This window comes from Phyllostomus discolor, chromosome 4, assembly GCF_004126475.2.
Source record: "Phyllostomus discolor isolate MPI-MPIP mPhyDis1 chromosome 4, mPhyDis1.pri.v3, whole genome shotgun sequence".
In the NCBI taxonomy this organism is placed as follows: domain Eukaryota; kingdom Metazoa; phylum Chordata; class Mammalia; order Chiroptera; family Phyllostomidae; genus Phyllostomus; species Phyllostomus discolor.
The window spans coordinates 182,683,155-182,705,708 of record NC_040906.2 but is presented as its reverse complement, the minus strand read 5'-3'; the positions used below and the strand labels follow the sequence as shown (position 1 = coordinate 182,705,708).

General features: G+C 35.6%; 1 protein-coding gene across 4 annotated transcripts; it reads left to right on the top strand.

Annotated features, from left to right (window-relative positions):
- The first annotated feature begins 4,270 nt into the window (after positions 1-4,270).
- On the top strand, positions 4,271-20,707 carry TMEM244 (transmembrane protein 244). 4 transcript variants are annotated; one of them, XM_036024693.1, is made up of 6 exons: positions 4,272-4,459; positions 10,459-10,544; positions 12,070-12,143; positions 14,509-14,634; positions 16,139-16,183; positions 18,252-18,341. In XM_036024693.1, the coding sequence occupies exons 1-6, from the start codon at positions 4,427-4,429 to the stop codon at positions 18,263-18,265; spliced, it is 378 nt and encodes a 125-aa protein (XP_035880586.1). In that variant the 5' UTR covers positions 4,272-4,426; the 3' UTR covers positions 18,266-18,341. The 4 variants fall into 4 exon arrangements, with proteins under 4 accessions (XP_035880587.1, XP_035880586.1, XP_035880585.1 ...); XM_036024691.1 differs by lacking the exon at positions 18,252-18,341 and adding an exon at positions 20,121-20,707 and having other exon boundaries at positions 4,275-4,459; XM_036024694.1 differs by lacking the exons at positions 16,139-16,183; positions 18,252-18,341 and adding an exon at positions 15,789-16,130 and having other exon boundaries at positions 4,271-4,459.
- The last annotated feature ends 1,847 nt before the right edge of the window (positions 20,708-22,554 follow it).

Below are 22,554 nucleotides of genomic sequence, written 5' to 3'. Positions count from 1 at the left end.
TAGATCAATGGAACAGAATAGAGAGCCCAAAAATAAACCTACACCTTTACAGTGGATTAATATTCAACAAAGGAAGCAAGTACATATGATGGGCTAGAGATAGTTTATTCAATAAAAGGCATTGGAAAAATTGGACAGATACATGCAGAAAATGAAACTAAACCATCTTCTTACATCACACACAAGAATAAATTCTAAATGGATCAAAGACTTAATTGTCAGACCTGGTACCATAAAAATTGCAGAAGAAAACAGGCAGCAAAATCTTGGATATTGCTCATAGAAATTTTTTATCAGATACACTTCCCCAGGCAAGGGAAACAAAAGAAAAAAAATAAACAAATGTGACTTCATCAAACTAAAAGTTTCCGCACAGAGAAGGAAAGCATCAATAAAATAAAAAGACAACCCACAGAATAGGAGAACATATTCCCTGATATATCTGATAAGGAGTTAATATCCAAAATTTATAAATTACTTACAAAACTCAACATCAAAAAAGCAAACAATCCAATTAAAAAATAGATGAAGGACCTGAGTAGACACTTCTCCGAAGAGGATGTACAAATGGCCAATAGACAAATGAAAAAATGCTCAATGTCACTATGAGATACCATCTCACACCTGTCAGAATGGCTATCATCAATAAAACAAACAAAAAACAAGTGCTTTTGCTGGGAGAAAAGAGAACACTCTTGCACTGTTAATGGGAATGCAGACTGGTGCAGCCACTGTGAAAAGCAGTATGGAGATACCTCAAAAATTTAAAATGGATCTGCCTTTTGACCCAGCAATCCCACTTCTGGAAATATATTTGAAGGAACCCAAAACACTAATTCTCCATCCACTGCACAAATCTTTTTGTGTTTCAGTTGCATTTTTACCTTTCTTGAAATAATAAAGCATAATATGCCAAAAATGTTGCTTATTTTCTTCCATCTTCAATATTAAAATGGCTACACAAAAATTCACCCATTTTGATAAGTTTTTTTATATGCACACTGATATGACAGCTGTCACAATACAATCTGACAAAATTGTTTTGAATGAAGTTAAAGACAACTACACACTAGTAGAGCCATCTTATGGGGAAAAAACAACAAATGAACTTTTTGGCCAACTAGTATATTATAAATTCAGTGGCAATTTCAAAGGTGTCAAGAACAATGATGGGAAATCACACAAGAAGCACAGAGGAGACCCCTTCCTTAGTCTGGGGTTCCTGGTTTGTACTCTACTTCCCAAAGAGTATTGGAGTCCAACCTGAACTTGAATCTGCCTGCCAACCTGTCAGCCTTTGCCTCTCTCTGTGTAAAGCTGAACCATGTCACTCTACCCCAAACTACTGACTAGAACCCCACTTCAGCCAAGGCCCTGCCACTATTATGATCATGAGTAGATATTGCTCCTGACCAGAAGAGGCATTCACACCTAGCCAAACTCCTTAGAGAAATGAATGCCAGTCCCAATGGTTCCTGATTAGACATAACATAAGCACCCCATGTTCATCAATGTTATTTACAATCGCCAAGATATGGAAGCAGCTCAAGTGCCCATCAATAGATGAGTGGATAAAACAACTATGGGGCATTTACACAATGGAATTTTACTCAGCCATAAAAAAAAAGAAAAAAAATTTACCCTTTGCAACAGTATGGATAGACCTGGAGAACATCATGCTAAATGAAATAAGCCAGTCAGAGAAAGACAAATACCATATGATTTCACTCATATGTAGAATATAATGAACAAACTGATTTAACAAGCAAAGCAGAGACAGACTCATAGATGGGGAACAGCTAGTAGGGTGGGGGGAGGTTAGGGGGTGGAAGGATTGAGCAAAAAAAGAGAAAGGACTCGGGAACATGGACAACAGTGTGGTGATTCTGGGGGGAGGGGGGTGTAAGGGAACTAAATGGTATGGAAAATATATAATCAAGATTATGAATTTTAAAAATATGCATTTGGAGTTCAGTCATTAACCTCAATTTTTAGATTCTTATGATTAAATTTGTTCTTGCCCACAATTGTTGTTTATGGAGCCAAAACCTAAGAAGTTCTAAAATTACTTTTGTCTCTCTTCTGGTGGTAGAAAAGTGCTGGATCTGAGCTAGCTTGGTGGCAGAACCTTACCTGAATTGACATAAAATTATTTACCTGTTTTATTTATCCCAGCTGGAGTGAATATTCATGTTTTGCCATTGAACAATGTGTTTGAATACAGAGTAAAGTTCCAGACCCCTTGGGTGTGTGATACGATATGTTATATTAATCCTATTACTTGTCTAAAATTCAAAATTTTCTGGATTTAGAAACATCTGGCCTCAAAGATTCAAGTTTGGTGATGTTGTGGGGTGAAACTCCTTCTCCCATCTGCATTTATGAGCAGGAAGTTCTAACTTAGGTATTGTTGTCTTGAAAATCTCTCTTTAAAGCCTTTGTTTCAGAATGTCTCTATCTAGTAGCTAAGGTAGGTTTTACTAAAAAGAACTCTGGATACAACTGATACAAAGGGACTGAAAATACTTCAGAACATGATAAAATGTCAAGGAGCACAATTCAGAATCCAAGAATTAGAAGAGTTTTCCATATTTTATTCCTTCACTTCCATATGAGTGTGCTGAATAAAAAGAAATATATGTATGTGCAGGTACATATATGTACATATACATTCATATATACTATTTACTTGGGTACACATTTTATCAGTCTGGTGGCAAACTCGGAAAGCAGAATTAGAGTGACTGAATGTACACAGTGTTTGTCTCCATATCATGCCTGACTTTCAAAATAGATCATAAGAGTCATTCAAATAAAAGGTGTTTATGGTTGTACTTGTGACCACACTCAGATATACACAATCTCTCCCCAATATACTCTATTGGCTATCTAATTTTTCTAATGTGATAATAGAAAATTAAAATCTCCTTTTTTAAATTACCATTTGTCACCGCATGGATGGACCTAGAGGGTCTTATGCTCTGAGAACTTGTCAAAGAAAGACGAGTACTATATGATCTCCTTTCTTTGCGGAATCTAAAGAACAGTATAAATGCACAAACAAAACAGAAAATTATTACTTTTCAATATTTTATCCCCTGGAATGGTTGCAGTGAAATTAGTGTGGGCTTCCTATGTATTAAGAGGCTAAATTCTTGGGTGGTTACTGTTGAGCCAAAGTCCACTGGGATCTGAGTCGCACACAGAACACTGAGTGTGTTGAGTAGAGGACGTGAAGCACAGGACCTGCGCTCAGCACTGGACTACGTCTCACTTCCGGGGAGCTCTCCCTGCCCTTTTTAGGGGAAAAAAAAAAGCTGGCCCACTGCTGTTACAACAGGGCAAGGCACAGGATCTGAGCAATCAAACCACATTTGCTGAGGGTCCACTGTGCCAACATCTGAAGCAGATACTGGGAGCTGTTACAAAGTTATTAGCAGGCAGAAGAGGGAGTCTTTCTCTGCAAAAACTCACCATGTGAGCAGAGACACAGGGCACCTACAAATTAAAGGAATTGTCTGACGCTTATCAGTACAAGAACACTGATGGTGTTATTAATATACCTCATGAAACTCAGATTTAAAAATATTTCCAGAAGAAAAACAGTAAATCCTGGGCTTGTTGAAAACATTATGTTTTGCAGAATGTACTCTGTATGAAAGTTAGGATGCTATAACTGGGAGAAGGACCACAAAACACAGGTAAATTCCCATCTGTAAGAGGGTGTCCATCGAAAGAGGAAGGGCCTCTGAGATATGGTCAGGGAAAGACTGGTTCTGGATTGGAGCCTCGGGCCACAGAGAGAGCTCCAGTACTGCACACAGGCAGTTCTCAAATTATTGCACTGGCTGTAGCAAGGCTGCCATTTTAAAGCATAAAATCTTTCTGTTTTCCAACAGTCAGAGTTTTTATATTGCTTTACCATGATGTAAGGGGGTTTAATGATTTCTCTTTCTGGAAGTCTGTGGTCCTGGAGAAGGAAACACAGGGGACAGGCCACGCTTCACCATGAATGGCAGCAGCATCCTTTGAAGACAATCTCAAGACCTCCTAACTGAAAACCCATGTTTCTAATTTAAGTATGAGACAGACATTAATCATACAGCCAGGGAGAATTTCAAGTCCCTGCCTATTTTGCAGCAGTGTCTAAAAACAATCAGCTCATCTTTCAAATCTGACCAAACTACAAATGGTATGAGAACTCAGTTTTCTAATAAGGATGTTCATTTTGGCACTCAGTAGCTTACGGATGGCTCACAGATGGCTTCTGTCTCATTTTGTGTAATCCAATCATCCTGCTCTATTGCATCTCATGCTTAGTCTTCAAGAGTAATTGAAAAGCTCACAGTGACAATTGTCTCTGTTTCCAGATGTCGTCGACATAAGGAGTGTGGCTCTCACCACTTCATTGACATAGGGTGTGTACATGGCTCTCCAGGTCAGAGTTGCTCCAAGCAAGGTAAAGAGAATTCTTCTTTGCATTCTCTCTCTGTTACTGCCTAGCACTGATGTAAGCAAATATGTTCTATAAATGTTCTCTCTTTCAGTAGCAACTTGTTTCACTTTTGGCTAGGTCCTATGCAGAAAACATTTTGCAGCTCTCTTGCTGGTATGGGAATGGAGACCACAGAGCGGCACCCATGGCCCAGGAAGGATCTAAAACGTTTAAATAGTAGTGATTTTGGAGGGACCATGTTACTCACAGGCGAACTTTCTAGTATTAGCACCTGTACTTCAGCTCTTGTTTTCTGAAATCATGACAGTTTGTCTTCAGTCTTTTTTTGTGGTAAGAGGCAGCTTTTATTTTTCCAACTTCTAAAGGATGCACAAGATCTTTAGAGGCAGAGTATTCAAACATTTTTAAGCTGTAGGTGTGTTAGTTTATTTCCCCCCTCAGGCTAGTAGTGTTCATCGCTGTATTTTATTTCTGCATACAAATACACCCTTTAAAAAAATCAAAACACCTAAAACAAGGAAATATGCAAAGTCTCAGAACAGCTGAATGATTTCACACAGGCTTATAAAGACCTGGCCTGCAGGGAATGACACTGGAAAATCAGATTTTTATTTAAAAATTAAATTATGATTTCAGATTAATGTTGTATTCATTTTAGTAAAACATCAGCACTGTGTGCACTTTCTCAAGTGTTTTCTGCTCACTGCCATCCTCACAACACACATCATCAGTAAGAATTGTGATGTATGGCAACAGCTAGGAAACATTTTCTAAATCAGTAAAAAAAATTGTATCAGGAAAGATATTTTAGATAAAAACGTATTTTTAAAAGGATTTTAAACTGTTTATAATTGAAATATAGTTTTGGTATCAAACTAGCAATATAACTTGGCTGGAGAGAGAATAATTAAAAGATAATATCCTTTCCTTTAAGTAGCTTACGTAAAGAATGGGGACTAAGGACTCTATATTTAGTCTGGGCTTACATATGCACACCTTCTGGGGAAAATGTTTAGGTAATTGCTGCAGTTTTTTCACCTTTTTAGAATCCCAGAGTTTTATATGTGAAATCACAGACTTAGAACATTAGGCCAATAGTGAATATGTTGAAAATAAGCGAGTTGTTGAAATTTCATCTGAATTCTTATGATAGATCCCTGTAAGTTATGAGTTAACTTTTCTTAAGTCCTGTTCAGTGTCAATAATATCAGCACAGGAATCACTGATATGCTCATAAATTAATAGTAATAGCAAAAGTAACCTTTGTCTAAAGAGAGTTCCAAGACTCCACAAATATTTATTGAGTGCATGCAATGTGCCAGGCATTGGGCTAATTAAATCCCCCCTATCCTTACATTTTAAATGAGAGAAAAGCTGACTCAAGGGAAAGACTCATGGCCAAAGGCCATTTAATTAATTTGCTGTCTGGGGAAATTGCACAGGAACTGGGAAGAAAGCCCAGGTATGAGGACTGCTACGTTGTTGTTCAGAATACAATGCATTGTTGTTCAGAACTCCGGTAGAATACACATTTCATAACTGCATTAAACTAATATAAAATTACAATTGTAAAACAAATGTTGCAAGTAAAAATGTCAGAGGCACAACACATCCCTGCATTTCCTAGCTGTTGTTGACCTGAACTGGAGAATTCACCAGTACAGACACTTTCAGAGGAGAGCACTGTTAGCAAACTGGACCCTGTGCTAGGATACTACAGGTCGGGGAGCCGTATTTCACGGTCACCCTAGGAATTGTCTGAAGAACCAAGCAGCAGGCTTTCATGTGGGAGAAGTAGAGGGCAAGTGATCTGCTAAGTACATAGAGTACTTATGCCGGGAATTTCATGCGTGTGCTGAAAACAGAACTCCTGCAAGATTTTACAGATGAGTAGAACAAAATGCAGAGTGTAAGTGGCCAATGCCATACCTTGCGAGTGAGGAACTGGAAAAGAAATCCTAGCGTTATCTGACCCTAGGGTCCACATTTTAAACAAATAGACTATAGACTAAGTGGGTTTTCATTGTTTTTCTTCTCTTCATTTGTTATTATTAAAAATATATGTATTGAACACTTACCAAGAGCTACACATTATTTTTGTGGCTGAAGAATCAAACTGATTAAATCACTGTCTCTGTCTTTGAGAGTCTAGAGAAGTGGGCACCTCCATAAACAAGTACGCCACGACACAGGTGATCAAATCTGTAAGACAGATGCACAATGCTATGGATGCAAAGAAGTACGGCAGGATCGATTTTGACCTTGACTTGGGGTGAAGTGTGAATATAACACTGAGCAAGGCTTGAAGAATATATTGTATTCCCTCTGTGGAGAAGAGTACATCTGCTGTAGTTAATGGGAGCATTCTGCTTTGTAAAATCATGTAAGAGCTCCCAGGTTTCATAGACCAAGTACAAGAGGTTATTGTAAAAGAGGCAGGCACAGGTTGCACAGGGGAATTCTCCTAAATCTGCAAAGGCCATATACTCCCAAAGCTACTTCAATTATTTCTAAGTATAGAAAAGAAAAACTGCAAGATACTTTTATGAAACAAGCATTCCATTGCCATCTAAACTTTGTAAAGATACCACAAAAAATAAACTACACATCAATCTCACTTAACAATATGGAGAAACACTAGATGAAATATTAGCAAACAGAATGCAAGAGCTCATTACAAAAGTAAAACATCATGACCAAGTGATTTTCCTCCAAAATACAAAGATGGCTCAATATTAGGTAATCTACTAACATATTCACCATGTGTGTGAGTCTAAGTGGAAAAATCGCATGATTATATTTATAGAAGCTAAAATGGCCTTTGTCAAAATTTGACAACCATTCCTAATTAAAACATTGAATAAAGTAGAAACTGATTATTTATTCTTTGGTGTTAATATGTATCTAAAACTACACACACACATATACCCACAAACACACACACGTAGTGCAGCTGTAAAGCCACTAAATTACCTAACAGAATACTGGAGGCATTCACAATACAGCCAAGAATAAGGAACAGACACCCACTAACTCTATTACTATTTAAACATATATTAGAAGTACTAATAATGTAATTGGGCTAGACAAAACAATAAATCCATAAGAACTGAAATAGAAGTGAAACTTTCTATTTACAGGTGACATTGTAGTGTGTTTGGAAAATCCAAGAGAATCAATAAAAACACTATCATAAAAATACAGAAAAGTAATAGAATATTAAAACAAAAATCAGAATGTTTTACATACACAAAGAATAGCTAATTAGGTGATGTAACAGGAGATAAAACTTTGGTTATATTGCTAGCAAAAAGAATTTAAGAATACATTTAACAGAAAGTGTATAATATGTGTTTAAGAAAAAAAGTATTTTTCAAAAGAAACAAAAATATATTTGAATAAATTTGGGAATTTTTCTTGGTTTTGGATAACATAACATTATAAACTTGTATTTATTCCCACCTTAATAATACATTTAGCATAATCCCAATAAAAATAACATAAAGTTGTTTTATGGAGCTATTGAAGTTGATTTTGAAGTATATATGACAAAGTAAACATAAAAATGACAAAGAGAAACCTGAAAAAAGAACAATGGGGAAGGGGTGTATTAAAACTTACTATAAAGCTTTCATAATTAAAACAGTGTGGTATTATTTCACAAATAGATAGGAGGCCAGAGAGATCAATGGAAAAGGATAGAAAGCTCACAAATAGAAAAAATGGAAATGGCAATACAGTGATGACATTTTTAGAATGCCAGGTTGTGAGAGAGACCAAAGAAGTACAAAGAAAATAATGAGGATGTGTAAACTAAACACAGACGGTATCTTGTAGTTGCTCAGACTAGTCAAGTCTGGGGCAATTTTAGCATTAAGAGTTATGATATTAATGCATTATAGTATAAAGGAAAATAAAAAAGACCACAGGTTACCCAAAATAAACTAATAAACAATAAATAGAGAACATCAAGGGTAAGAAGGAATATACCTTTATGGAAGACCGTGTATTAAACAAAGTTTACTCCTTACACCAGCTGCTAAAGAACTGGGACATTCCTCAAATTTTCATTAATAAAACCACATTTTAAAGATTTGTAAATATGTTCACTGCTAAATAGATTTATTGAGAATTTTTATTACAAAATTATTATTGAAAAGTAAGCATGCAAATATAAATATAATAGTATCATGAATTTCATTCACACGTCACACTGTTCCACAATTACCAATCAAGTTCAACCTTGTTTCACCTGTATGTCCACCTGCTTTCCCTACTTTTTATTTAGAAGCTACCAGTCATCATGCCATTATACTTGCAAATATTTCCATAAGTATCTTTAAAAAATAAGGACTCAAAACCACACAATATCACTATAACACCCTAAAATATTAATAAGTCTTTAACATCATCAAATATTAGTCAAGATCAAGTTGTCAAATGTCTCATAAATGTCATCATAATTATTCTACAGTTTCTTTGATTTGGGATCCAAATACATTTTTTAAAGAATAAAAAATTTGGTAGTAGCTAAATCTAGACTGTTACAAATTCTGATTCTTAAATTCTGGATTTTCCTAAAGTGCAATAATAATTGCTTCATACTGAAGTTTTGTGTTCAGTCATTTGGGTGGCATCTAAAGTGTTTTTTCTTTAGTAATTCAATACAATTATTTTTTCTTTATTTAAAAATTTTTTTGTATTGTTGTTCAATTACAGGTGTCCCCTTCCCCCGCCATTACTCTCTCCTGCCCTACCCATGTCTCCCCTCCCACATTCAATCCTGAAGGGGTTCTGAAGGGAACCTGTAGTCCTGGTTTCCTATGGCCTCTTAGGCCCAAGAGTTTGCCCATTTTTAGATAGTTGGAACAAATAAGTTTGTGGTAAATCTGTACATTTGGTCCATTTGGCCAGTTGGTTGTTGTGTGCTCTGTGCCACCTCTTTCATCCTCTAGCCTCCAGGGGAGGGCTCCTTGTGTACCTGGGGTAAAGTAAAAGGCTTAGTAAATTTGGTGACTTGCTCATTCAGAGAAAAGGAATGCCTGTGAGGTGTTAAAGTATTGATTGAACAAAATGATTTTCTTTAAAGATCCAAAAGGGAAAAAAATAAACTGAAAAACCCTCATGTGACATACTGACATTTTTATTATATTCACAAGAATATATTCTAAAAGATTAATAGTAAAGTACAGCACATTTTCGATTGTATATTGCCTTTTTAAATATTTAGGCAGGTAAACTCCCTATTTTTATATTTTGTCCATGTTTCTATTGGTTTGTCTTGTTTTTATTGTAAATATCAATCCTTTGCCTATGATACATGTTACAAATATTTTCTCCCATTCTATTTCTTGGCATTTAATACTTTAATGCATTTGAAGTTTATGTTGGTGTTTGGTGCAAGACTAGAATCTAAAGGAATTTTTCTACCTAGAAGTTAAACAATTTTCACCATGCTATCTGTTGAATAACTCACCTTGTTTCCATTGATCTGCCATGCTTTTTTCTTAAGTCTCGTTAAGCGGTAGGGTCCATTTCAGGATCATCTATTGTGTTTCAGCCAATTGTTCTGTGAGTTCTTACATACAGGTTTAATTACTGTTGTGCTATTATGTATTTTTTGGTTCATATGTTTCAAAATTTCTTAGCCACCATCATATTTTTACTATTTTGACCACTGAGATTTAGAATCATTTTTATCATTTTTATCATCATTTATCAAAACATAAATGTTGGCATTCAGGAGTTTGTTGTGGTAGATGGAGGGTAAGAGGCATGGATCTGTATATGGCATTAACCCTTGGTGCAAACGTGAAATACGCCAGCCCCGCTGGCCAGCAGCACTTTCACTGGGGTCCATTCCACCGTATGGGTCTCCGAGCAAAGCCAGGCCAGCCAGTACTATCGAGTAGTCTTTCATTGTCTCTGGTTTGTCCGACTTGTTACCAACAACCGTGGGAAGAAGCTCAGGCTCTTGGGTCTCACATCTGTCTTCTCTGCAGGTTGTTTTGCAGAACCTCCTTATATGTGTCATCCTCTTCTACACTGTGTACTATTTGGTCCTCAGCGTGGGCTGCATGGCGCTCCAGTAAGTAGCACATTGCCTTCACACAGCATTAGAAAGCTAAAGTCGACCATGAAAGGAGTTCATATTTAATACTTGACATGCTTTTATGAACTAGAGGATGCAAACTTTTAAAAAATGTATATCTTCTCACTTTTGTAAAAGTGAAAATGAGCAAATGTACCATCACTGAAAATGATAAAAGTAACACGCATGAAACGCAGTGGATAGAACCAGGCAGGACTCATCTTTTTACCACACCAGAGAATCGTCATGGAAAAAAGTGAAGCTCTCACTCCCTCCGCCTGTGTTGGATCAGAAGATGTTTGAACTAGAAGAGAATTTAGAGATAATATACATTCAAAGGAAATATTTCCTGTATGTACTGGGAATCGCTTTGGGTTGTAAGTCAGGAGATCTGCATTTTGGCCCAGGTTCTTAAAATCTTCCTGCTCTTCTTGACCAAGTGATAGAGCTTCTTTGATTTCACTTGTCTTCATTTGTCTAAGGAAGGTCATAATCCAAAAGGGGGTTATCGTGAGGACAAAGTAACCCATGTAATTTTAACTTAAATGTGTAATCTTTTCCCCCCAGGAAATTTCTTTGTCTTGCTATGGTTGAATTTTGTCTTTACAAACTTAGGTTGTCAATACATTGATTTACTTGAAAACACATTATGTATTTTTACAAATAATTCCCTAGAAATCAATTGTTTATACAATTTCATTTTATTTTGTGAGCAAGGAGTTAGGCTTTACCATTTCAATATGAAATTTAGTGCCAAAACTAATTACACCAAGTTTTGCGATGGGAAGAATGTCATGAAGCATGCTTGCTGGCAACCCCACTGAGGAAGCTTCTGGAGCTGACACACTCGCCTTAGCGGTCGCCTGGGTCTGGAGGTGGGGAGGCTGTGCCTGGAGCAGAGAAGGGCTGAGAATCTTCAGGGCTCTCTAAGCATGGGGTTTCCAGGGTTTGTAGTTAATGTGAGTCAGAGGCCAGGGATTTGAAGTAAAAGCTCCAAAAGGCAGCTAACTGATTGATCAGTTGCACACAACTGCAAACTTAGGTACAGCAGAAGATGTGTACTTAATAGACTCAGATTTTGGAACAGGAAGGGATCTCAGAGATTAATCGTTTCAATTTACAGATAAGAAACTAAGCCCAGGGGGTTCCGTGACATGCCCAAGCTCACAGTGAACAACTCCATCAGGATTAGAGCCTGGTTCTTGTTTCTAAACCCTGTGCTCTCGCCGCAGTATTGGGTTTTCCTCCCACATTTGATGGAAGGGACTTCCAAGATTACAGCGGGGATCTCAAGTACAATGAAATACACTTGGTGGACACTGTGGACTTAATTGGACAAAGAAGGCAATGTAGATAAAGAGGTTACTTGGCTGCCATCCAAGTCAGCCCGTTTTTAAATGTGCCACAAAGAGGGTAAAGCTAATGACGTTGTTGTGTGTGAAGAGCACTGTGCAAACTTTGTCGTGCAAAGCTATGCACCGCCTGCTCCAGAGTAAACTGTTTTCATTTGCTCCATCTTCAGGGTGTATGAACTCAGTGTCCTGGCACCGTTTGACTTCAAAACATGCCCCTCATGGCTCAACACAAGTTATCAAGGTAATCGGTTTTCATTTTGAATCTTTATCAGTTGGTGAGCTAAATACCTCCAAAAATCAAAACAGTTTTCTGCTTCATAAATTGTTTTTAAATATCAGGCTTTTCTGTCAGCATTTGTATCTTAGACTGGACTTCACAATTTAATGTGGGAAAGTGCTATAAAATTTTATAAAATGTTTATTCCTAAAAGAATGGCATGGAATAAATGGAATAAGTAGATAGTACTATTATCTGAAATTTTATTTGGAGACATTATGGGTAAAATTTTGTGCAGTAAGTATTTTTCCATAAAAAGGGAAGAGTGATTTGATGTGCGGATATAGAAAGATGATTGTGAGGTATGAAATGGAAAATTAAGATTACAGAAGAATTTGTATAGTATAGTTACTCATTTTTGTAGAAGAGTAAAATTCATGGTGTCAGTACTAAGAAATTATGCAAAAAAACTGTTATTTTCCAGCTGGGATGACAGAGGTCTTTCATTTTCTGCTTCACACATTTCTGCTTTGTTTGATTGCTCTCCCCCAAATAGTATAAAACTTGTTGCAAAAGTAATGATAAGAAAAAATGTACTAAGAAATGAAAATTCTTTTTTGAGTTTATTATTTTTTGAAGGAATAACTATGAATAGCTACTATGTTCATAACCTTATGTATATTAATAATAACACCTATTTGTATTGAATATGCACCACCCATACTTGTCTTAGGGGCATTCATGGTGAGTTTGCTCCATCTTTAGAAAAATTAGATTTGAATGTCATTTTCCATTATAAAATAATGCATGTAAATTAATGAAAGTTTATAAAAAGCATACAGTTTTGGAAGATGGTTTGACTTTGGGTGGTGGGCACACAATGCAATATACAGATCATTTATCATAGAAATGTACACTTGCAACCTATATAATTTTACTATCCAATGTCACCCCAATAAATTCAATCAACACATGTACACACAAAGGCAAAAATTACTATAAAAGTAATGAGAGTTAAATGCGTTCTTTATTAGTGTAAACAATAAATATTTTCAGCAAAAAATAAAGTATATACAATTAGAAAAGGGAAAAAGCAGAAAATCAATTCCAAACTTGCTTTCTAAATATCATTTCCCTTAACATTCTGTTAAATTTCTTTCTACTTTTAAGAAGTAAACTGAATTCTTTAAACATTACATTTTTTAAGAAATTACTGGACGTCTTTTTTTGGAAAGTATATGCAAAAATACAAAAATGGCCTGCAACCAAAGAAATCAGATTTTAAATGTGATTTGCATAGGAAGTTTGGTCTGCTGCAACTACTGAATTCAAACAAAATGCTTTAAAACAACCCCCTCACATGGGTAACATTGTTCAATCAACAATGGCCCCTGGGACTTGCTTACTTGGTGGCTTGCTCATCCAATGGGCAATTGCTGGCTTGCTGGTTAATAAATTACTTCTGCATAACAGAAGTAATGTTGTGTGAGATTTTTTTTTTGCTTCTAAAAAATATGAGTTTGCCTGCCTAGATTTATCAACTCCTGACCTATATGAACTTACCAATCATTTGCCATATTTAAAGAAAAAAGAGATGATATTTATGGAAAGTGATATTATTACAAAGGGAACTTGGGGATATATCACATCTATTTGTCACTTTGCAGTTTGATGAATCTTCTTTCAAACCACTAGTGTCTTAAAGTTTCATGTTAAAAACAAAGGCAAACCCTTCGCATGTTGAAGGCTGTCAGAGAATTGTGATCCTGACCTGTATGTGGTCCTGGCTCTTCGTGTGTGTTCAGGGAAACCAGTCTGAAACAACTGGTGGGTTTGGAAGAGTGTCTCCATCCACATGAGTCCTTTGTGAGGCTTTCTTTCATCCATGGCTGTCGGTTATGTTTCCCAGGTGACTATCTGAAGGCACTGCTTTATTAAAAGATGCCAAAGAACTTATTTCCAAGTTAGGTTATGATTGGTATCAAAAACACCTTATAGTTTACCACATTTTTACATTTCCTTTTTATTTTTGAAAACTCAGAATTGAAGTTTTCATTAGTTTTTCAATACATCTTAAAAATGAGACTTGCAATCCAAGTACAGATCGACATGCATTGGTTACATTATAACTTTTCTAAAATGCTAAGTATAAAGAATGTGAAACAGAAATTATATATTGTTATTTTTCTATAAGTCTAATGATTATTAAAAGATGGAATATATTAAAAGTTCTTTTCCAAATCTGAGGGTTGTTAAGAGAAGGAGTATTAAGAAAATTCCTACTGAATTTGTTTTGCTGAAAGACTTGTAATGGTCCTGTTACTAATTGTATTTCAGAATTGTTAGTTACGCTTATCCCAAATAGTTATATTCTTCTTTTTATTTTCAGTTCTTTTAATCTCAACAGAAGTCACCTACTTCATTTGTGGATTGCTTTTTGTTCTTATTGTGGAAGAATGGGTGTGGGATTATGCTATTTCAGTAACTATTCTCCATGTTGCCATCACTTCAACAGGTAGGCAAAACAAAATAAAGTAAACAAAACTTTGTTGTATGCAGATGGTACTCTGATGGCTAAATAACAAAACCTGATGGTGAAAGATCTTCACCCCCTCCCCTTATTCATCCTCCCCACCAAATTCTTCTATCACTTCCTCAGCAAGGCGTTCCTTAGCTACATCTTCCAATCAAAGCTGTATTGAAATGTAGGTGCTTCCTATTCTAGTTCCACATTCAACTTATTAACTTGTGGAGAGTTTGCCTGTGATAAGAATACTCTCCTAGAAAATCCTCCCTAAGGCAGAAATTGACCGAGGACTGGGAACTGGAACTCGAGACCTGTGCTCAAAGGATTGCAAACTTTTCAACACCAGATAGTTATTTTAGAAAAGTTACTGTGTTCTTAGATGGAAGGGTTTTTATTTCTCCCTGTAATCTTTGGAGTCAGAAGAAAATGGATTCAAATTCTCATCCTACTTTTTTCTTAGGTGGTTAGCCTTTAGGCAAATTACAGTATTGCTTACATTATTAGTTGCCTCCTCTACTAAATGGGGGATAATTAGTGAAGTTTCAGTGAGGATGATAAATTATGTGACACAGTGTCTAGCATATAATAATTTCTGAGTGAATGATAGCTTAATCCATTTCTTCAAAATTTAAACTTCCATTGTAACTTTTTCTCCCTTGTCTAACCATTTTTTAAAAAAAGCATACTAATCAAAGTATGGGTGGTAATCAACCACAAGTTTTAATTCAAAGTTATTATTACTAACAATTTAAACCACTCATATTTTTAGTGCCCTGGTCTATTCAAGGTTTAATCAGTCTTCAACTTAAGAACACACAATTTTCAAATGAATTGCTACATTCCCGCATCACTGCTATTGGAAAATGCCAGAATCTCCATACCCTAGCATCAATTTCCTGAGACATAAAACCTTGCAGTAACTTGGAGGACCATTGAACTCCCACCATCTTCGATCTCTAATTTATTTGGGGGCTTAATATTTTGTGGAAGATAGACACAGGATACTCACAAAAGGGCTTGGGGCATCAGGTGGTTCAGTCTTCAAGGTTAAGATAAGCAGTTGATTCTGGATCCAGAAAAGTCACAAGTTAACTGTCTAACACGTGGAACACAGAAAATGCTTCACAAATATCTCTCAACAGAATGGAGTTCACAGTGAAACGGCTTGGAACTTCAGAAAGAACCAGGCATTGAGGGTGCAGGATGGTTTTAGGACCGTCCTCGATGTCTGTCCCTTCAAATCAACGTGGTGAGCTGGCCTGAGACTTGATCATTATAACATCATTTCTAGGAGAGAAGTTTAAACTATCTGACTTGACAAATGACCTTTTTAGACTATGACTTAAGGGCAAATTTAGGGGTACCTGATTTCATGGATGGAAATAAAATTTCTCTGTTTTATGTGGATATGTTTTGCCCAAACAGAAGTATTTCTTTATGAGTAACAAAGTAATGTATGTTTTGAAAATGAACACATTTTTTTCTATTGCAGTTATGTTGGAATTCCCTTTGGCATCACATTGGTGGGCTGCTTTAGGTATTTATATATATGTTACTTATATAGATTTTATATACACATATATAATATTTGTGTAATATAAATATATATTTATATATAAACTGGGGGCATACAAATTCTTTAGATGGGTCAGGTAATTGAACCAAAAGACTGATCATAGGCTTTATCATTCTAAAATTACAGGGACTAAAACACTGGATGTGTTTTTGTGACATATTCTTTTGGGTCTTTTTCCATATGAATGACATTACTGTCACTTCAGTAGTCCAAGAAGAAGAGAAACTACTTTCATATTTTCCTCTGCCCACAAATTGAACAACTGAATTCATCCATCATATACCTAGCAAGAACATTAGCCAAGTGAACGTGGACTTTTCTAAAGCTTTTTCTTTATGTGAAGCCAGGTATTGACCACAAAATACTTTTTAAGTTTTCTCTTTTCAGTAAATTTTACAATATTTTTTATTTAATCAGTGTCCTTCTTAGTGATGAAAAATGGAAATGCAGCACTTCGCTGCATTCTTTTCCCTGAAGCTGGGTGTTTCTAGTACCAGCATTAGCAATACTCACGTTACTTACCAGTCTCTTCACTAGAATTTAGTTCTCTACCTACCTTGTGTATCCATACACCTTAGATGTACACTTTTCTCCAATATTATTTAGTGCATACAAGAAACATGTGTAGAAAGTTTTATCATTTTTATCTAATAATATTTTAGCTTGTATAAATTGTTCAAAGTGTAAATTTTTAGTAAATTGGAAAAAAGATACTGAAAGACATGCTGTAAATGTAAGTGGAAATTATCTTTTCTCTATGAAAAACAGGAACTTCTTTGGGTTTTATTGACAACGCCACAAAATTTACTGAGCCCTAGAGAGCTAAGTCACATAACAAACATCACCTTGATGTCAAGGAGGGTCAACCTTAGCATAATGGAACAGCCAATAGAATTTGGTAAAACAGTTTAGTGACTACTTTAGTCTCAATAACCAGGGTTGGATTACTCAGAGGACAGTCGTCAAATGATGTCTGAGCTCATGTTTTTTTGTTTTCTCTTGAGTTAAAAATTTAGATAAAAGAAAATAGTGGCTCAGCCTCTTGAAAATTCTGTCTCCTGGTTTCGCATTGGGTGAATGTCCGTGTGTGAGGAGTTTGCATGGGCCTGTTCGGCCTCTGATTCACTAAGGGCTCGTCCCTCAGGGAGCTTTGTCTTTCTTTGAAGTCACACTCTGACTGCCATGCAGAGAGCAACAGGTATATGAAAGCTCTGTAAGGCGGGATTAATATTTTAAAACAAACTGGAGTTATTGGGCCAATGAAACCAGAGTCAAAGGCATTTTCATATAACTCAATCGCTCAGGTAGGTGAAACTCTGGGTGTTTATTATTCCTAAAAATTTGGCGCAAGTCAGAGATAATTGCCTATTCTGAGAATCCATGCTGCAGAATATAGTATATCAAAATCATTGTTTTCTTTCAAATTAAGTGTTTGTTACACATCATTAAAATCATTGCTAGCCTCCTCCCCAGGTTTTAGTAAGCTGGCATTAAGCTTAAAGGACAGGAAAAAGGCAGATAGTAACTTCTTATAGATGAGACAGATAAGTGGGTAAAACCTGGCCATGGTTGTCAAAAGTCATTGAACTATGAATATTTGCAGTCTTCATTATAGATTTTTTTCAAATAAGACCCAGTTATAAAGTGCCTCGTTTACGGGAGGAAAAGTTCTAACCAAGTTTATCGAAACAAATTTCATTGTGTTAAAGTTGATTTGACTCAACATGCAGAGAAGTCAAAGGGTCAAGAAGTACAATTTACCTACTGAAATACAAATATTTAGCCCTGGCTGGCGTAGCTCAGTGGATTGAGCGCGGGCTGGGAACCAAAGTACATGTCTGGGTTGCAGGCTATAACCCCCAGCAACCGCACATTGATGTTTCTCTCTCTCTCTCTCTCTCTCTCTCTTCCTCCCTTCCCTCTCTAAAAATAAATAAATAAAATATTAAAAAAAAGAAATACAAATATTTGTTAGGGAACTGGTTGAGCTTTGAAGCCTCTAACTTCTCATAATGATTCTGTTCTTTAGAAGCCCATATTTAACAGCAATTTATGACAACTGAGATTTCATACTAGGAACATCTATAAAGATTGTGCAGTTTTACATAATGGCTTGCTATGCAGACAAGAAAAATACGTTTAATAATATGAAAGGTAGGGCAGAATGTGAAGTGGAAAAGATTATCTAAAATTGGGATTTTAGTTGGAAGCGTTTGTGTCAGACAATAACTGTAAACTTTTATTGTAAAGATGTTAATAATAACTGAATTGGCTGCCTGATTACAGAGTTTCCTACATATTTAGTGACAAAGCATCAAAAATATCCAGAAACAGGAAACCCTCATGTGCCCTTACTGTTGGTGTTTTATCCGGTATGATGTAACAGCTAGAATGGAAATGTTTGTTGAGATGTTAATAAAAAGCTTAAAAACAGGACAACTGAATTTGTTGGCACGTGAAATAATAGTGGCTACAGAGAAAAGCTGGCGACCTTGTGTTGCTATTTATCCTGTGCCCTGATCAGACTAGCAACTAGACAAGTGGAGTTTTTCTAACGTGCCTTAAAACAATTATGGTTTGATTCAAAGACCCACTTTTTTTTTAGCTATTATGATAAGTTGTTTTTGTTTTGTCATGTTTACTTTTATACAAAGGTGGCTTCTGCTCAAGTGTTTACTTCTTTTATGTTGCAACTATTTTTGGTTCTTTTAAGCTGTGATAGCGATGGTGACTGATGGTTTTCATTTTATTCAACTTATACAAAACAAGCCAGCATCTGATCAAAGTATTACTTAAAGTCTTCCTTGAACTAGTGAAAGGTGTTGATGATTTACTCCTGCAGTCTGCAGAATTAGGACTGCAGTCAGTACAGTTGTCATTACTTTTCTGTGGTAAAACTTCTACTGATATTTGCCTTTCTACATAAAACATGTTGCCTAAGGATGTCTGCTATTCATTTTCAAGAGTTGTCCAGTGGGAATGTTGTCTGTTTATGTGTGAATATGAAAGTGCTTATTTTGTTTGTTACTGTTGGTTTTTTGTTTCTTCGTTTTGTTTTTTAGTTTTTTGTTCTTCTCAGTAGTCTTGTGTTAGCGCGGGGTAACCTTTGTCTCCTAAGCCAATCAAATGTTAGAGACTGTAGGCGTCTTCCCTTTTTTTAATTAACATGTCATTGTTCATCCGTTAAAACTTGATCAGTGTTTCAAGAATGACTACAGTGGGCATTGGAAACAGACTTATCATTATTGATTTGGGGTTTCCTAGAGATAAATATAGTTCACAGTTAATTGTTGAGCTCTAATACAACTGACGATTTAAAATTGAACAGTAGTTTATTGTTTTGTAACAATGTCAGTTGTTAAACCTTGACATTTCAATTAAAACATGAATTGTAGTTACAACAATGCAAATTCAGCAGTTGCATTTGTAGTTATTTTTGCAAATAAATTTATTTAATAAAAATCTGAAAACTATATTGAAAATATTTCCAAGTGAATAAGATGTTTTCCTTTTATAATTAGAGAGAAATGCCTTATAAAATACATTTAAATATCAACAACACAAAGGAAAGACAGGTCTGAAGAGCTACAAGAAGAATTGAGAATTGTGAATTCCTTGGCACGTGCTTTGACTTGATTGCCTTTGAGTTTCTGAGGTTTAAGAGCTCCCTACTATTAACTTGACAGAACCATGCACCTATTCTTCCGTGACGGAAGTTTTGAATTTCTACAATTTACCAGCACAAAATATATACCTACCCTCTCTTAGCTCAATCGATAAATGCTATGTCAGTTTTAGGAACATTATCTTAGTCACAACAATTGTTCTTATTCATCATCTCACCAATGAATTATTCATTATTGGTAGTTAACCCAAACTTTCCTTTCATTACTTGCAGGATCCGGCTTAATTTCAATGATATGTGGAGGCCAGGCTTTAGCATGCTGTTTGTTCAAAGACAACTTTATCTATCCAGAGCTAGATGGTTTTTAACAGAAAGGCTGAATTAATTTGCCTCAGATTTTCTATATTATTATGTACATTGTGTTAAAATTAAATTGTATTTTTTGTTCATACCTATATTCAAGGTTAAATTTATTTAGGAGACTTTCTAACTATGAAAAGAAAAAAGAGAAGTTAATGGACAGCAGAAGAATCCTACTCAAGAATTCATGAGCAAAATGTTGCAAACTCATAAACGCAGTGTTCCTCATAGTGTGTTCCATAAAATGTTAGTTCTGAAGGATGTTAATGATGCCATGCAAAGAAAATAAAAGTTTCCTTAAGTATATTTGTGGAATCTTGGGCTTAAGTAAAACAGACTTATTTATTTCAGGACTTCTTAAAATCCTTGACGTACTACTGTAAACACAGCAGTGGTAAGCCTCATGCATGGTTTCTCAAATGTATTTAACCAGGAACATACCTTTAGGAGATGCTAATGCATCTCTGGAAAGTATAACACAGAAGAAGGCAGATTCAAAACTACAGCAAATCCCTGTAACCAGAATTAGACTCTATTATTATCTCTAGTAACTTCTGTGTTCGAGTATTTCTTATGAAATTATTGCTTTTAAAAACAGTATCTATTTATTTCCTTAGATTATGATCTTCTAACGGTGCTTTGCAAAATTTATGTACATTTAGCCCTGGGTAGCATAGCTCAGTGGACTGAGCATGGGCTGCGAACCAGTGTTGCAGGTTTGATTCCCAGTCAGGGTACATGCCTGGGTTGCAGGCCATGACCCCCAGCAACCACACATTGATGTTTCTCTCTCTCTCTCTTTCTCCCTCCCTTCCCTCTCTAAAAAATAAATTTAAAAATCTTAAAGAAAAAGAGATTTTTAAAAAAAAATTATGTACATTTGAGTCACCAGAGGTTCTTGTTACAATGCTGATTTTGGTTTTGAAGGACTGGGTGGAGGCTGGAAGTCTGTATTTCTAGCAATTCCTGGGAAATGCCTGTGTTGCCAGTTCATGTTGCTACTTTAAGTAAGCAAGGTCTAAGGGCTTGGGACCATATATGTTTTCAGGTAGTATAGCTCTATATTGCCAATGCCATGTTTTTTCTATCATTATTTTCAATAAATGCTTATTGAATCACATTACAAATGAGGAGAGTTAAATTTGTATGTGTCTTAAATATTTACCACTTTTTATATAGTTTACATATCTCCTGATACAAAAGAAGTGCATACGATGTTTACAGCTAAAATATAAATAGCATACACTCCCCAACACACACAGACACACACACATACGCAGGCTCATTCCTACACTCCTACACACAAACACTCTGGGAAACAATTAGAAACCAAACAAAACCATCTCTAGATTTTTTCCCTAGATGACTCTTTTTACCCTAAAATCTATTTCTTTCACAATGATATGCATTTTACCATTAAGATATGTCATGCTAATTGTACATACTGCAGGTAACATCCCCAAAACTACCTTGTGTGGATCGGTGACTGATGAGGTAATTTAAGTTTCACATGGACGTGTAAGTATGAAAATAACGAAGCTGTCTCCATTGCTGATTCTCACATTTACTTACTAACACACGTTGTCTTATGTCTGTTATTCTCATTCTTCCTGTTCAATTTCTCTAAAATGTTCAATGACAGATGTATCAAAAAATATAGCTCATCTAAATCAGTCCAAGGAATGCAAACTTTAATTACTAATAAAGATTATTTTTGTCTTTAAAAGAAGGCAACATAAGGTAGCTCTGAAAGGGTCAGCATTACGATCTTTCATTCTCCAGTTAATACCCATTGACAACATTCAGAAAAAAGTGTCTCGTTAGAAACACAGCAAAACTGAATCCTGCTCTATGGAAAATGCAAATATTGAGCAAACCATGAATACACTAATGACAAAGCCTATCCCTATAGAAACTCACACATGGAAGGAATTTACAGAAACACTAAAACTGCCTAAATAAATTTGATAATTAAAAAAAGATTTGGTTGATTAAGTACTTTTTAATATAATGAGAATTAAGTTACACTAGTAAATTAGAATGCAATCTCTCTAGACTCAGAAGACCTTAATGTCTTGTCATATCGTAGTGTAGCTTAATTAGCATGTTTATTTTTAGGATTAGGAATCCATCTGCTCAGGTAATTACTATTGTGTTAATCCTCTTTATTTTTTTCTCCTGATCACAAGAATAATCTGTGGTTTTCTTCTTTTATTCATTAAAATGATTATTATTATCTATTTGATGACACTGCTTGACAAAAATTAAAAATACAATTAGGTTGCATATTTTAGCTTAAAAATAATATGTATCACACATATCAACTAAATATTCACTTTAGTTTTTA